General features: G+C 44.6%; 1 protein-coding gene across 8 annotated transcripts in view; it reads right to left on the bottom strand.

The window, feature by feature from the left end:
- MYO1C (myosin IC) overlaps nt 1-14,900 on the bottom strand; it is a 125,252-nt gene that overhangs the window by 47,319 nt on the left and 63,033 nt on the right. For all 8 annotated transcript variants that reach the window (XM_039507876.1, XM_039507881.1, XM_039507880.1 and 5 more), the window contains 9 exons: nt 12,349-12,547; nt 11,448-11,528; nt 9,376-9,555; nt 8,592-8,690; nt 8,238-8,351; nt 1,651-1,722; nt 1,239-1,358; nt 876-958; nt 7-112 (listed from right to left, as the gene is read on the bottom strand). In XM_039507876.1, the coding sequence (XP_039363810.1) occupies nt 7-112; nt 876-958; nt 1,239-1,358; nt 1,651-1,722; nt 8,238-8,351; nt 8,592-8,690; nt 9,376-9,555; nt 11,448-11,528; nt 12,349-12,547 (1,054 nt within the window). The remainder of the gene's footprint in view (nt 1-6; nt 113-875; nt 959-1,238; nt 1,359-1,650; nt 1,723-8,237; nt 8,352-8,591; nt 8,691-9,375; nt 9,556-11,447; nt 11,529-12,348; nt 12,548-14,900) is intronic.

Raw genomic sequence — 14,900 nt, 5'->3', positions numbered from 1 at the left:
TCTTACCGCTATGCCTTCTGACTCATACTCCTCTTGTTCTGATTTTAGTGTGAGTTCTATGAAGAGCTGCTGCAGTTTTTCATTACAATAATTAATACAAAACTGCTCAAAGCTGTAAACAATCAGAAAGAATTAGTTACTCCCACGCTGTATTGTCAGTAAAACAAAGTCTGCACCATTTTGGTCGGGCACCATGCATAATCTGGGTACAAATCAAGAGATCTAGAGACTCATATGAACTCTACAGAGATGAACCAATTAATAGTCAGATTTGCCCCAGAAGAGAGAAAGAGCCATCAGAGATAAGCAAGGAGGAAGGTGGGTATAGTATATATAAATAAGAGCCTATCTACACTAAAAATCCAACAATGGATATCTGCCATAGTTAGGTTACAGGCTCCGATATAATTCCATAAAATAATTCTATATAGTGCTCTCTTATTCACACTACAACAAAAATGAGTTAGGAGGACACCCCAGACCCATACCACATAACTGCATGCAGGTGTGATTACAGCTATCGTGTAGATAGGTTCCAAGATGGGCAAAAATCAGTTTTGCATCCTTGAAACATTAAGATAAATAGTAGTGAATGCTGCGTTCTAGCAGGGTCCCAACTCGGCACAGAGGTCCCTATGCAGAGAAGTTAAGACTAGGCCTCTCGCTCAGAAGGTGTTTGCCTACTACTAGCAGCTATTTTGTTGATTTCCTAAAGTTGACATCTAATCTCATGTTACATAAACCTCTCCTATTAAAGAAGTGTCAGGCATGGGGAAGACTATTATTCTAATGTTGAGGGAATGAAACAAAATAACAGGATTAGATCAAAGGAAACAAGGTTATCCAAAGTTCAAAGACACTGAAGTGAAACAAACCTATTGTGCTGGAAAACCTCAAATCCATAAATGTCAAGCAGCCCTAGAACTGTTGCACTCCTCCAACCTGGGCATTCTGCCCCCTGTAACAAAGACACCGAATACTCTGTCACATTTGGTGTAGCTTTAATCATTAGGCTCAAAACAGTCGTGAACCTCCACTGCTATCTTCCCATAATATTCTACTGTCTGGTCCTCACTCCTCTCTGAGAGAGAGGAATGCAGTCAGAAAATCATTGTTCAGTATTGAACTGAACCCCTTCTCTGCTTCCTAGTTCAGCGGTTTGAACTCGCTCTTCCCACCCACTTAGTAGCACAGTCGTATAGCATGATCACGGGAGTGCAAGTGAGAGATAAATGTACCTTGTAGGCAAGAGACTTGTTAATCTTATTCACTAGCCAGGAGAAGGTGCGCCCATATACTGCCTTGGCTAGAGCATCCCGTGCATAGGCTGCCTGCTCCAGATTCAGAGGACTGACCAACTGTATGTGGAAGGAGAAGAGACAAATTCAAATAATCAGTCCACTGACTGATGCAATCTTCATAACACAATACTAATAACTAGCTGTGCACACATCACAATCTCCCAGAGGTACTGATTACTAGTCAGTCACAAGTAGGTTACATGAGACCAAGAAATACAGAGACAGTTTCCTCTCAGACCTGTGAGAAATCTGCAGCCGGAAGGAGAACCGTTTCACCTGGTTACAAAGAAGACCATATTAGTTGGCTGCAGTTCTGGATGGCTCCCAGTTTGCCAGCTCATGTTCTCACCTCTTCCCCTTTTGCTATGATCGTCTTGTGGATCAGTGCTTCCCGGAGCACAGAGCCCTCAACCCCCAGGAGCTGCAAACCACCAAAAGAAAAACTCAGTTAGAGAAAGTATTATTAATTTCACATCTGTTTGAGAGACATTAGAAACTTTAGACCCCATAGCTAATCAAGTCCTGCTCTTCACTGATTAACTCATCCTGTCCACTGCTGAGATTCACAGTGATTCACTCCTCATTCCTAGCACATGCACTCAACAGTAAGATAGGGTGACTGGCCATTACTGGTTTACTAGGACCATTCCAGCAGAGTGCACAGAAAAAAATCTGTTACACATGTTTCGTAACTGTTCTTTGAGATGTGTTGCTCATGTCCATTCCATTCTAGGTGTGTGCGTACCCACGTGCACAGTCAAGAGACTTCTGCCTTAGCAGTATCCATACGGTCAGCTCTGGCACCCTTTAGAGTGCCATGCTCATGCATCAGTATATTAGGTGTTGTCAGCCCTATGCCCTCTCAGTTCCTTGAACAATCTTGCCCTGCAATTGGGACCGAAAACCTTGGCAGGCCAGGTGAACTGCCCTGAGCTCCTTGGCTTTTATGTGAAGGGAGAAATCAACCCCTGACCAGCAGCCTTGAGTACTGAGATTCTCCCAGTGGGCTCCCCATCTGAGGTCCAAAGCGTCGGTCACCAGAGTCAGCAACGTGGATGAGCCCGTAAAGGGAACTCCCTGCAAGACCAACACAGGGTCCAGCCACCATGCCAGAGATGCCCGAATGTGGTTCAGCCACTTTGACTACCGAGTCTAGGTTGTCTCTGTTGGGGATGTACTCTGATGCCAACCACACCTGCAACAGCCGGAGATGGAGTTGGGCACATCAAACCACATAGGTGCAGGCCACCATATGACCTAACAGCCATAGACAGGTATGGGCGGTGGTAAGGGATCATCCCTTACACAGGATATTACAGCTGACATGGCTTGGAAGCAGGACTCCGGGAGGAATGCCCTTGCGGGGTGCAGAACTGCCTCAATGAACTCTATCCATTACACTAGTACAAGGGTTGACTTTTGCGTGTTGGCTAACAGGCCCAAGTCACGGTATGTGGCTCACACCAGATCAAGACTGCTCTGTACTTGATCCTGTGATCTGCCCATGATGAGCCAGTCATTGAGATAGGAGTATACCTGAACCCCCCAGCATCTCAGGTAAGTGGCTACTGGGGCCATGCACTTTGTAAAGACCTGCGGGGTCGAGGAGAGGCCAAAGGGAAGCACCGTAAATTGGAAATGGCACTGGCCTAAAGCGTAGGAACCATCTGTGTCCCAGGAAGATCGAGACATGGAAATAATCATCTTTCAAATTGAGAGTGGCATACCAGTAGCCCAGATCTAGGGAAGGTATCATGGAGACCACGGACACCATGTGAAACGTCAACTTTTTGAGGAATATGTTGAGCCGTAGCAGGTCCAGAATGGGACGTAGGCCCCCTTTTATCTTTGGTATCAGGAAATAATGGGAGTAGCACCTCTTTCCCCTTCATTTCCTGAGGGACCTCCTCCACTGCCCCCAGTTGCAGTAGGTTGTTTACCTCCTGAACAAGGAGTTAATCGTGAGAAGGTTCCCTGAAGAGGGATAGGGAAGAGGGGGGGTGGGAGGGAAGGGCGGTTGTAAACTGGAGGGTGTAGCCTGATAACACTATGTCCAACACCCAGTGGTCCAAGGTGACCTTCGACCAAGCCAAACAGAAGGGGCAGAGGCAGTTTAGGAAAAGGGAAGGGCAGATCCGATGCGCTGATTAGTGCGTTGCTCCTGAGCACACTCTCAAAACAAGTGCTTTTGGCCCCCATGATGTTTCACTGGGCCAGGCTGCACAGGAGAGCAGGAAGAGGAAAGTCAGCGGCAGGTAAACCCTGTATCTTTCCTTCTTGCAGGCCCCTGCCAAGACAGCCACTGCCTTGGCAGCAGAGGAGGCTGGAACGGCGGCCTGGAAGCCTGAGGCATATGCATCCCCAGTGAGCGGAGGGTAGCCTGAGTGTCCTTCAGGCCATGCAACCTCACGTCCATCTGGTCAGAGACTAGTCCGACACCGTCAAATGGGTGGTCCTGAATTGAGGCCTGCATCTCCTGGGACAGGCCAGCAGTCTAGAGCAAGGAGCTGTGCCTCGTGACCACCACCAAGGCCACCACCCGAGCAGCTAAGTTGGTTGCATCCCAGGCCATCTAGAGGGAGCACCGGCTTGCCACAGTGTCTTCCCTCCACCAGAGACCCAAACTCTTAGGCTGCCTCCTGGAACATGGAGTCCTTGAATTTTGAGGAGGGAGTCACACAAGTTAAAACTGTAACACCCCAAGAGGGCCTGGTGGTTTGTCACCTGAAACTAGAGGCTGGTCATGGAATAAATTTTGCGACCAAACAAGTCCAGTTTCTTTGCCTCTTTATTCCTGAGAGTTGAACTGACCGTCCCCTGCTTATCCTTTTCATTGGCTGCCAACATGACCAATGACACCAAGGCAGGTGAGTGTACAGATATTCAAACCCTTTTGTGAGACAAAATATTTTTTTTCTGCCCTCTTGGAACTGGGTGGAATGGAGGATGGGGTTTGCCAGAGGGTCTTGGCAATGTTCAGGACCCCCTCGTACACCAGGAATGCCACGCAAGCAGGGGTGGATGTGGAAAGCACGTTAAACAATGTGTCCTCTTGCTTCACCATTTCCTCCTCCTTGAGGCCCAAGTTCTCAGCCACCCTCCGGAGCAGCACCTGATGCTCCCTGAAGTCATCAGATGGACTAGCCCAGGAGACTCCTGCCACTGCCTTGTCTGGGGAGGAAGAGGACTACCAAGGGAGGTCCCGGGGTATCATCACCCACCAGGGAGAGAAGTCTTGGGGTAGGCACTGGTTCTTCGCCCACAGCGCCCCCCAGTGCATCCTGCACCGATCCCAGTGTTGTTGGTGCCGATCTGGGCTTGTCCGACGCGGCGATCAAGGAGCTTCTAGCAGCTTCCTCCAGCTGGCCAGGGAGCGTCACCCACCGTGGACATCCTCCCAAACAGCCTCGTTCCACCTGCATTGGCATAATTGGTACCCGCAAGGCGTTCCAATAAGGCCATTGCGTCAGCCACTGGCCTTGCTGCCAGGTTGGCATTGCTGCAGCTGATGCACCCTCCAGAGCCCAATTGCACTACTATCTAGGTGAGGGGCTGAACTGCTTCTCTGAGCCGGAGAAGTCCTCTGTCTCTGGTGACCAGGTCTTTGAAGCCTGGGTATGGGGTCTAACTGTCTCCGCGGAGGACAGGTGCCAGGAGTAGGGAGAGCGGCACCATGCTGTGGAGCGTCCCCAGGGTCTTGGTGACTATGACTGATGGCGCGATGATGACCGGTGCAGACTGTGGGATGCTAGTCTGTCCCTGGGTGAACTCCAGCGTGAAGGCGGAGACCAGAAGCGCAGGGCAGATGACTCGTATCGGCGAGCCGGAGACCTGGGTTGATGTGGAGACCAAGAACGTGGCAACATAGGGCTCTCCCTTGGTTCCGGAGACTGGCAGCGCTCGCTTGACTAGTGCAAGGCCTTTCCGGCGGGCTTGCACTTGTAGGGAGACTTAGTCAGATCCAACGCCACATGCAGGGCCAGTTGCAGCAGGAACACTCTATGCTCTTCTGGTGCCAGGAGCTGAGCGGGTGTTGACTGCACTGTCAGTCTGGGTTCCCTACCCCTCCGCAAATTTGGTAGTGGGTCCCTTTTGGGGGAGGAATTCCCCGAGGCGGAGCCTCCTTGCAGGTCCAGATTTGGCAGGTGGCCCAAGCTTGGTCCTTTGCCCAACAGCCCCTGATTAGGTTTGCTCAGTGTCATCTTCTTAACCTTCTTCTTCGGAACCGGCGATGGGGGCCGGTACCGGGAGTAGCCTGGTGCTTGGAGGTGCACTACACTCCAAAGCCAAAGTGCTGGGTGCTGCATTGGGCTGTGCCGGTTCACAATCTGGACGAAGGGCGGTCTCCATCAGAAGGGCCCTTAACAGAATGTTGCACTCTTTGTGTCCTGGGACGAAAGTTCTTACAGATGCGACACCTTTCTTTTATGTGGGATTCCCCCAGGCACTTTAAACAGCTACTGTGCGGGTCACTAACAGGCGTAGGCCTGTTGCAGTCAGAGCAGGGCTTAAAACCTGGAGACGGGGCATGCCCCACTTGGGGCAAAGTCCTGTGCCCCTTCCATCCCCCCTCAACTGACTGACAGACACTTACCAGGCACTTACTAACAACAAATGGAACTATTTACAGTTGGAATAGGAGGTTTAGAGAGAGAAGAAAAAACTGATGACCACTTGGGAAGCAAGTAAAAGAATGCTCCAACTGACCACTACGGGCAGTAAGAAGGAACTGAGAGGGCATAGGGCCGGCAGCGCCTGATATACCGACGCATGAGTGTGGCACTCCAGAGGGCACCACAGCTGACTCTACGGGTACCGCTAAGGTAGAAGTCTCCAACAATTGTGCACATGGTGCGCACACCTAGAATGGAATCGACGTGAAAAAGCACTCGAAGAAGAACTAATGTCACCATCCTTTTCTCTCAGTCCAGATAGTCAAAACACTCACCCAGACTTCATTATTTCACAATAACCACTTCCTCTCTAGCTGTGAGATCATCTTCCTCACCTATTGCTATGGCCACATCACTCCCACACTCTGAATCTTTTCACTGGTTTCCCATCTTCACCATCAATACCTTTCACAACTTGCTCCTCCCTCTTCTCCTCCTCTCATCTGTTACTGCATCACCCTTTAGTCTTTCTGCCTCCTCTGCTCTAGCAATGATATCAGCCTTATCTGCCTGTTTGTCAGTTTTTCACACAAACACCTCTGTGCCCTCTTCCTGGCCATCCCTTACACATGGATCATACTCTCTGATCTGATCAGTACGGCCACTATCCTCTCCTCCAAATCCCTCTCTGCTGTGATGCCTACAAGAAATAATCTAATCAATGTGGACCAAGAAGCAAATGGGGAACGTTGACAACTTATAAATGTTTTAATGCAAATACATATAAATATTGTTTGTCATTGACTGTATCCCGTTTTTCCCCCCACTCTCCACATGTCAGTTATCTTAAATTGTAAGCTCTTTGGGGAAGGAGGGTATCTGTACTGCACCCAGCACAGACACAACAATCCTAATCAGATCATCAGGACACTACAACAGCAGGAGCAGGCATGCCATCTATTTAGTGGGGGGGAAGGGTAGAGTAAGAGAAAGCTGAGGGGGTGTTACTATAGGGGGAGAAAGCCTTATCACAGCAGCTAGGAGGTTGGGAGCAGGGTTATGTAGCTCAAACACCCACCCACACTGCAAATAGGTGTCTCTGGGGCTGAAAGGGGGAAGAGAAAGAGAGAATGCTTCTCTCTCTCCCAGCAGCCAAAAGAGGGTTTCTGGAGAGAAGATAGGTTCTAAATTTAATGAGAAGCCTACTACAGCCTAAGGTTGACATGAAAAATGAAGCCCCTGAGTGGGATCTAGGAACAGGATACTGTCAGGAACCCCAGAACTTGGGAGTGTATATTAGGATCTCAACTGGGCAATGCTCCAAGACAGTAGAATATCTGTTTATGGGTATCAGGACTATGGTAAAATTCCAAGGCCGTGCATATGGATGCATAGATAGGCATGGGGTGGGCAGCAGAAAAACAGTGAATAAGCTAGAAAAGAAAAGCAAGATATTTAGGCCAGGTTTACACTACAAAGTTTTGCCAGCATAGCTATGCTGGCAAATCCCCGCATGCAGACACAGTTTATACTGGGGAAAGGAAAAAATAAAAATAAAAAAGAGTCCTCCTTATTTATATAGCTTATGTCATTCGGATAGCTATACCAGCAAAACAAATCCTTTTGCTGGTATATACTGAGCCCCCACTAAAAGGCATTACCAGGATAACTATACCAGCAACGGCTCTGTACTGTAGACTAGCCATTATAAAGGGGAGAAGAGTCAGAAAATAAAGGGAGGAGGTAGAGAGCACAATAGGGCAGGGGAGGGGAGAGGAGGAAATATCTAACATAAGCAAGATATATAGTGCAAGTAGGGCTGGTCAAATGGTACTTGAGGAATGTTCATGTAATGAATGGGAAAGGAGTCATGAAACTATTTATTCAGCAAGAAATATTTTGCTGTACTGCTGCAGCTCACAATAGGTCAAATACTACTCAGCAAATATGTTAATCAACAAACAAGATAAAATATGATGAATAATATATTCAGAGAATATTTCTTTTGCATTTACTAACAAAATATATGACTATTAAGGATTATACACAAACATTACATAATTATGTTATTTCTATAATGGCAGAGAGGCACAAACTTGGAGAAAGCGCATGGAAAGTATTTTTCACACAGGCTAATAGGAATTGGGTAAAATTTTAAACCTCTGACCTTAATTATTTCATATAGAAAAGTGACTTTCAATTGATTGCGTCCCTTTAATAGTGTCAAGATCTAATAAATACTAAATCTTGCCCTGGAGTAATACAACAGCAACAGCACCAAGTACATTAGTATATGGGAATGTCTCCAATGGATTATACTCACCCTGGCCAGATATTTAATCTGGTTCTCTGTGGTCACCTGAGCATTGCCCTGTTCATTGGCAGCAAACTGCACATTCCCCAGGTGCAACACACTAGCTACAATGCTCAGCAAATCCTAGTACAAGAGAAAGAAGAAATAATGGTCAAGAAGATGGGAATCAATATGGATTAAAGCTTAGTTGCGATGGGGAGGAAGAGGGCAGTTTCTTTACATGTCCATCAGTAGGAGACATTTTTACATTTAGCTTTCTGCAGGGCACTCATTCAAAGGCTGCCTCCTGGCAGAAAGAACTAACTGAAGTAGGACAGTCCTCTAAGGGGAGAAGACTCAGATGCACTTCAAGGCATTTCTTACCTCTACCTCATTGTCGTTGAAGTTGATGACTGACAGGGCCCTTCGCACAACCTTCCAGTCGTTTTTATCATTGATGGAACTGACCCTCGCACACTGACCCTAAAAACACAGATTTTGAGATACAGTAATCCTTACAGCCTGACGCATTGTACATACAGCCCGCATAGTTCTATCATGCGTTGATTGTTACAGAAGGGGCCATCTCACCAATATCTTTATAACTCTGTGAAGTAAGGGAAAGATACTGAGAAGTAATAAACCAGGGGTCGGCAACCTTTCAGAAGAGCTGTGCCAAGTCTTCAGTTATTCACTCTAATGTAAGGTTTCGCATGCCAGTAATACATTTTAACGTTTTTAGAAGGTCTCTTTCTATAAGTCTATAATATATAACTAAACTATTGTTGTATGTAAAGTAAATAAGGTTTTAAAAATGTTTAAGAAGCTTCATTTAAAATGAAATTAAAATGCAGAGCCCCCCGGACTGGTGTCCAGGACCCGGGCAGTGTGAGTGCCGCTGAAAATCAAGCTCGCATGCTGCCTTCGCCACGCATGCCATAGTTTATTACAGGGGCAGGCAACCTAAGAATTACATCTATCCTATAATACAGGATAGATAGTTTAATAATGAGGATCATTACTTTCACCCAGAAAGTTTCTATCTCCTTACAGATCAACACTCTGATCTCTCCTTCAACATCAACAAAGTCTATCAGGTAAGGAGAGTTTTTCCCTTTACTGAACATGCAAACGAAGAAATTAGCAAACTGCAGGACCCTGTTCACACCTTCACTAGATAATGGTACTGTTGTGGGTTCTTCTCAAGGCCCAGACGCCTCAGTAGGTCATCTTCCCCTCCCTCTAGCAGCTGGTAGAAGATGTGAAAGTTCCTCTCGCCATGATTCTGATGGACAACACGAGATTTCTCCAGTAGGTAGTTCAGGATGTGACCCCCCACAGGTGCCCCCTAAACCAAAGAAGATAAGCTGAAACATTCTGCCATCTAAGAAGTAGGCTATCAAAGACAAAGAGTTTGGAATAATGGGTCACAAAAAGTAGAAGTAATCTTTGTCATGTAATAGCATAAACTATCTCATAAACTAACAAATACTGAGTGTGAGTTTGAGCTCTTGGATTTCCACAGAGTAGATCAAACACAAAGTATTAGAGAATAAAACTCAAAATATAAAACCATTACACAGATCAATATTACAGCTCACCTTGAATGTTGTGTTCACTTCTGGTCACCCCACCATAAAAAAATTATACATGTCTCTTGACATGGATTCCATCCTTGCCTCTAATAATGTTGTTACTTTTCTCTGGACCTTTTCCATTTCTGCTATATTAGAGACAAGGATGGAGTCCATGATCCAGAGATATTTAAAAGCTTAGGATGATTTCTGTCTATCTAGGTTTTACACTATGTTAATTCTCATGGCATTGTGGTATTTAGTTTAGAAAGGAAACAAACAAAATACACAAGATGAAGCTATATACATTAACTCTACACAGAAAACTAAGGCTGCCTCTACAATCTTAATTCTGTCTCTTTGTGCATATTCATAGTCTTTAATTTCAGGATCACATGCTTTCCCGCCCTGCCCCCTCCCACAGGACCCCAGCATCCTCCATATTTTTTTATATATCTGTATATATAAAAATGGAGGTGATTTAGTTAATGCCATGTTCTAACATGGGCTAAAATGGAGCAGAGATCTTATTTTTCTCTAAAAGTAGGTGGTTCTCTGTGGTAAGATTTTTCACTGGATTAATTTTTATGCCATTTAAACTGTCTATGTAGTTTTGATTTGGTTTCTCTTAATATATATTTGTAGTAGGAAAACTTTGAATCTGGGCCCTGGCTGAAATCTTGCCTGGGCTGTCTTACTTTTCACTATGGACATATTTCCTACAAAACACTGATTAGCGGATAAAATATTCTCCTGCCACACTTCTACCTTGTCTCTCTAGTATCTCAGGATCACCACAACTACAACAACACTGCAAACACACTTCTACCTCCACAGGTCTTCCTCTCTTTCCTCTCTGCCAGTAATACCCACCACCAATTAAACTTTAAAAAACTCCATGGTATTAATACATACACAAAAATTTGCTGGAAGCTATGAGGGTTGCTGCACACACCACATACTTGAAACAAACCCACAAAGGCAAGGGAAGGAGAAGTTCAAAACCCTAACACTAAATACCCTCTACTACTCCACTCACAAGCACTTACCTTACCACTGCCACTACAACCATACACTGCAATCTTAACTCTTCCCCCCTAGGGATACAAGCCTTTCATCACCTCCTTTAATAACCATTGTACACACAACCCTTTATTAAACTACCCTCTCCTCAGCGCAACCAACTACTGCACTACAAATCCACAATCACTAGGGTTGGGAAAAATTAGCTGGTAAAAGTGTTTGTGAACCAGGATGAAAACAGGGCAGTGTTATGGTCATGGTGCATCGTCTGTGGTGCACAATAGTTGTGGTAGTGGTAAGGTGAGTGCCTGTAGGTGGAAGAACAGAGTCTCTGTAACTTTTGGTTTGACTTTTCACTTTCTTAACTTTTATGTTTGTGTCAGGCATGCTGTGCCTGTAGCAATTCTAGCTGCTTCACAATGAAATGTGTGTATCTATCTATCTAGAGAGAGAGAGAGATACACAATTATAAATCTGAACAACTCTAGAAAACATTTTGTACCCAAACTTTTCTGAAACAGTAGACTCCATTCACAAGAGGCTAGGGTTTTTACTATACCTGAACTGTTGATGCAGATCTCACTATCTATGTGCTTGGGCATCCGAGCAAGGCTACAATGAAGTATATAAAACAGATTTTCACCTTGTAATCAAACTGCACATCCATGTATTTCCCAAATCGGCTGGAGTTATCATTCCGAAGGGTTTTTGCATTTCCAAATGCCTAAATTAAAAAGATACCAGATAAAAAAGTAAACAAGCTTCAAAAACAAGGAAACCACAAAATAGGGCATTTTAAAATATTTTTCACAAACCTGCCAGTGGCTTATTTACTGGCTTACAGACACAGGTCTGTCTACCCCTGAGTGACATATGTTTTGCCAGCATAAGTGGTAGTGTGCACAGCGCTATGTCGGCGGGAGAAGCTCTCCCGCCAAAATGGCTATTGCTGCTCTTTGGGGGTGGTTTAATTACATTAACAGGAGCGCTCTCTCCCATCAGCATAGAGCAGCTACATGAGAGATCTTACAGTGGTACAGCTACCCCACTGTAAGCTCTCTAGGGTAAATATCTCCTAAGAAGAAAGTAATCAGCTACTTGAGTTCTGATTGTTTGAGCTGTATGCATACTGCAAATGTAAGATTACCACCTTGCATGGGGCTGTTAAACCACTCCTCTCCTCCTTGCATAGATTTATCCTAATCCCACTCCATTAGGAAAATGTGCCACTCGAAGGTGTCTTGTTAAAGCTTCTTCCCTCATCACCACTATGACTTCATAGGAACTCATTAGCCTGCACACAATGGTCACAGACATCCTAGCCTTGCCCAAACCTGCCAAACTTCTCCCTCCCACAGGCCCACACCCAGAACGTTTGAACGGATGGTGGAAACAGTAAAGGGAACTGTAAGGATTGTACAGAACTTGACACTAGAGGTCACTATAACACCAGAAAAATGCAGCACCAAATGCGTATCTGTGGTAAATCAGGGGACTGAGTTGCCTACACAATGCCAAGTTTCATATCCTGGACTTCAAATTACCTCTAAGACCGGATTGGACTGTAGGAGGCGATCTTTCACTGTTTCAACTTGGTCACTGGCTGGACATGTCACTGCATAGTACTGCAGGATTTTCTTGGTGGCTTCAGTTTTTCCAGCTCCACTCTCCCCAGATATCAAGATACACTGATCCTTCCTCTCAATGCGAAGGGAACGGTATGAGTTGTCAGCAATAGCATAACTAAGGAACAATGATAATTGGAAATTAAGTCTGCTTTCACAAATATGAAAGGCAGAGAATCCTCAGTTAGGCTTTTAGAGTATCCATACTGTCACAATCACAACCAGAAGATATGCCAATTCCAGCCCAATATTCTAACAGTACAAAATCCCAGAAAAGATGGTTCTTTGAGAATAGCGTTTATATGGATTGAGAAACGACTGATCCAAAGCTTCTATAATTATTGCTCACACCAGTTTTCTGGAGTACCTTCAAGTCTTGTTTAAATCAAGATGGATCATAGAATTTCAAAACACATTCCTTGCAAAGAAAGGAGCATTAGCGAGCAACAATTTCTTCTTTTGCTACTTAAGGTTTTGCTTTGTAAAAATGTAATTTATTATAGTTTATCAAATTCCTCTCCCTTCTCTATCCAAATTCCACTTCCGGGGCATTTCCCAAATCAAAACAGTTGAATAAATGTAAACTGTATTTTAGTTTTAGAGTTTGCCTCTGGACTGCATATTCTTATGTATGGGGTTTATAACACCCTTAAGTGCAAGGGAAAGGCCAAGAGTACTGCATACCTTATATTTTGTGATGCATCTCATTTATTTAGGGATGACTGCTGTCCACATCATTATTCACAGTCTCTGTGAATCCATGAACAATATAATAGGTATCACAACTTCAGTTTCAAGTCCCCTCTCTCCCCCCGCCCCTTTGCATGGTGCCTCATTCTTACTTTGGATGGGGAAATTCTAGCCAGGATGCCTCAAGTGTTTTCCCATTAACTCTGATAGCCCATAATTTGTCTTTTCCTGGGTAGTACAATGGTAGGTGCTTGGAACTAGTCTTGTCTGGTTGGGGAGGCGTCCCTCCCTGCTTGGCTGACCACTGCCCTACTGTGAGGTAGAGGTAAAGCTTTACAAACTCAGCTCTCTATATACATACATTCATAAACACAGCGTGTATACCTATCTCATAATGATTATTAAGTTCAGAACATTACAAGCTTTCATAGAAGACCTTATCCAAAAATTTTATACACAATAACATTGTACACAACCAGCTGATTAAATTGTTTACTCTTGGGAGATCAGACCCCCCATTCTCTCTTTGGGCCTGGACCCTGATTGTCACAGAGACATGCAGCATTTCAAGTTCATTGAGATAAACCTTTTTTTCTTTTCAATGACTAGGTACTACAGACTCCACAGATAATCTGACTCTCAAGTGTTCCCACTAGCTTTAAAGTATTTTGATATTTGGATAGCAAGGTAGAATTGTTTTCATTTTATAGAGCCCATTTAAAAAAAAAGCCTCGGAAAAATGGTCTGAATTGCTGCTAACAGTAATCGATGAAACAGAACACAGTCCAATGCTTAAAATGAGTGTTTCCCACAACATTCAAAAATATTCAAATTATTTTCTGTGCAACAAAAACACCCCTAAAGGAGTTGGTTTGGAAATACTGTCTCGTATATCAGAATAGTGTTGGCAGTCCCTGCACTTAGGATTTACTGAGCTGTACAGTTACAATTTCTCATGAACTGGTTGCAATGAGGGTGAGAACTTTTTTTAATTCTTGGACTGTTTGAAAGAGTAGTACTTTGCAGGGCACATCTTCCCTGGTACAATGTATAACTGAATAGAAGCAGAACAGGGTAATGCTCCAATATTTAAAGGATTTGTTTAGTGCTGACAGAATCCTCAATGTTGTACACTGCAAACAAATAAACAGCCCCTGTCCCAGAAATGTTACGTTCTAATTAACATATGTATAGACAGGATTCTGGATCTTCCCAAACAACCATGTTTCTAGCACCACCTCATCATGCTTGTAACATACTCCCATCTCACTTGAACTGTTGAGTCACCTGCCAACAACAGGAAACAGCCCAAATAGTTCTCCCTGTCTCTTCAAAGGTCTTTGGAAGAAAGAGTCTTCAAGAGGTATCTCAGGATTGGGCCCCGGCTCGGCGAGCACTTTGGTTAGCTAGGCTCACTCAGCTGTGTCCTCTCTCTCTCTCTTTTGGTCTGACAGAAAAATTCAGTTACGTTCAAAAATAACTTTCAAGCTTCAAAAATCTTTTATTTTAAATAGGAAATTGGGAATGTTCACCAGGCCATGTAAATAAATACATTTCTTGTTCCAACGGGCTCATGGTATCTTAGCAACAAGGGAAATACCAGATTAATATTGGTCAAGCAGTGACAGAGGAGGTAGGAAAAAACCCATCACACACACACACTTTCCCCCAGTTTAGTCATAAGCTGAATAAGCTGCTTAGCAGCAAGGGAAACTTAGAACCAGATCATCTAGACACTGAATAACCCTGGAACTATGAGGTCTGTGATCCTGCCTAGGCTT

The sequence above is a fragment of the Mauremys reevesii genome, linkage group 20 (genome assembly GCF_016161935.1).
Source record: "Mauremys reevesii isolate NIE-2019 linkage group 20, ASM1616193v1, whole genome shotgun sequence".
Classification (NCBI taxonomy): Eukaryota; Metazoa; Chordata; order Testudines; family Geoemydidae; genus Mauremys; species Mauremys reevesii.
Note: the sequence above shows the minus strand (reverse complement) of the source record. Positions and strands in the feature narration are given on the sequence as shown.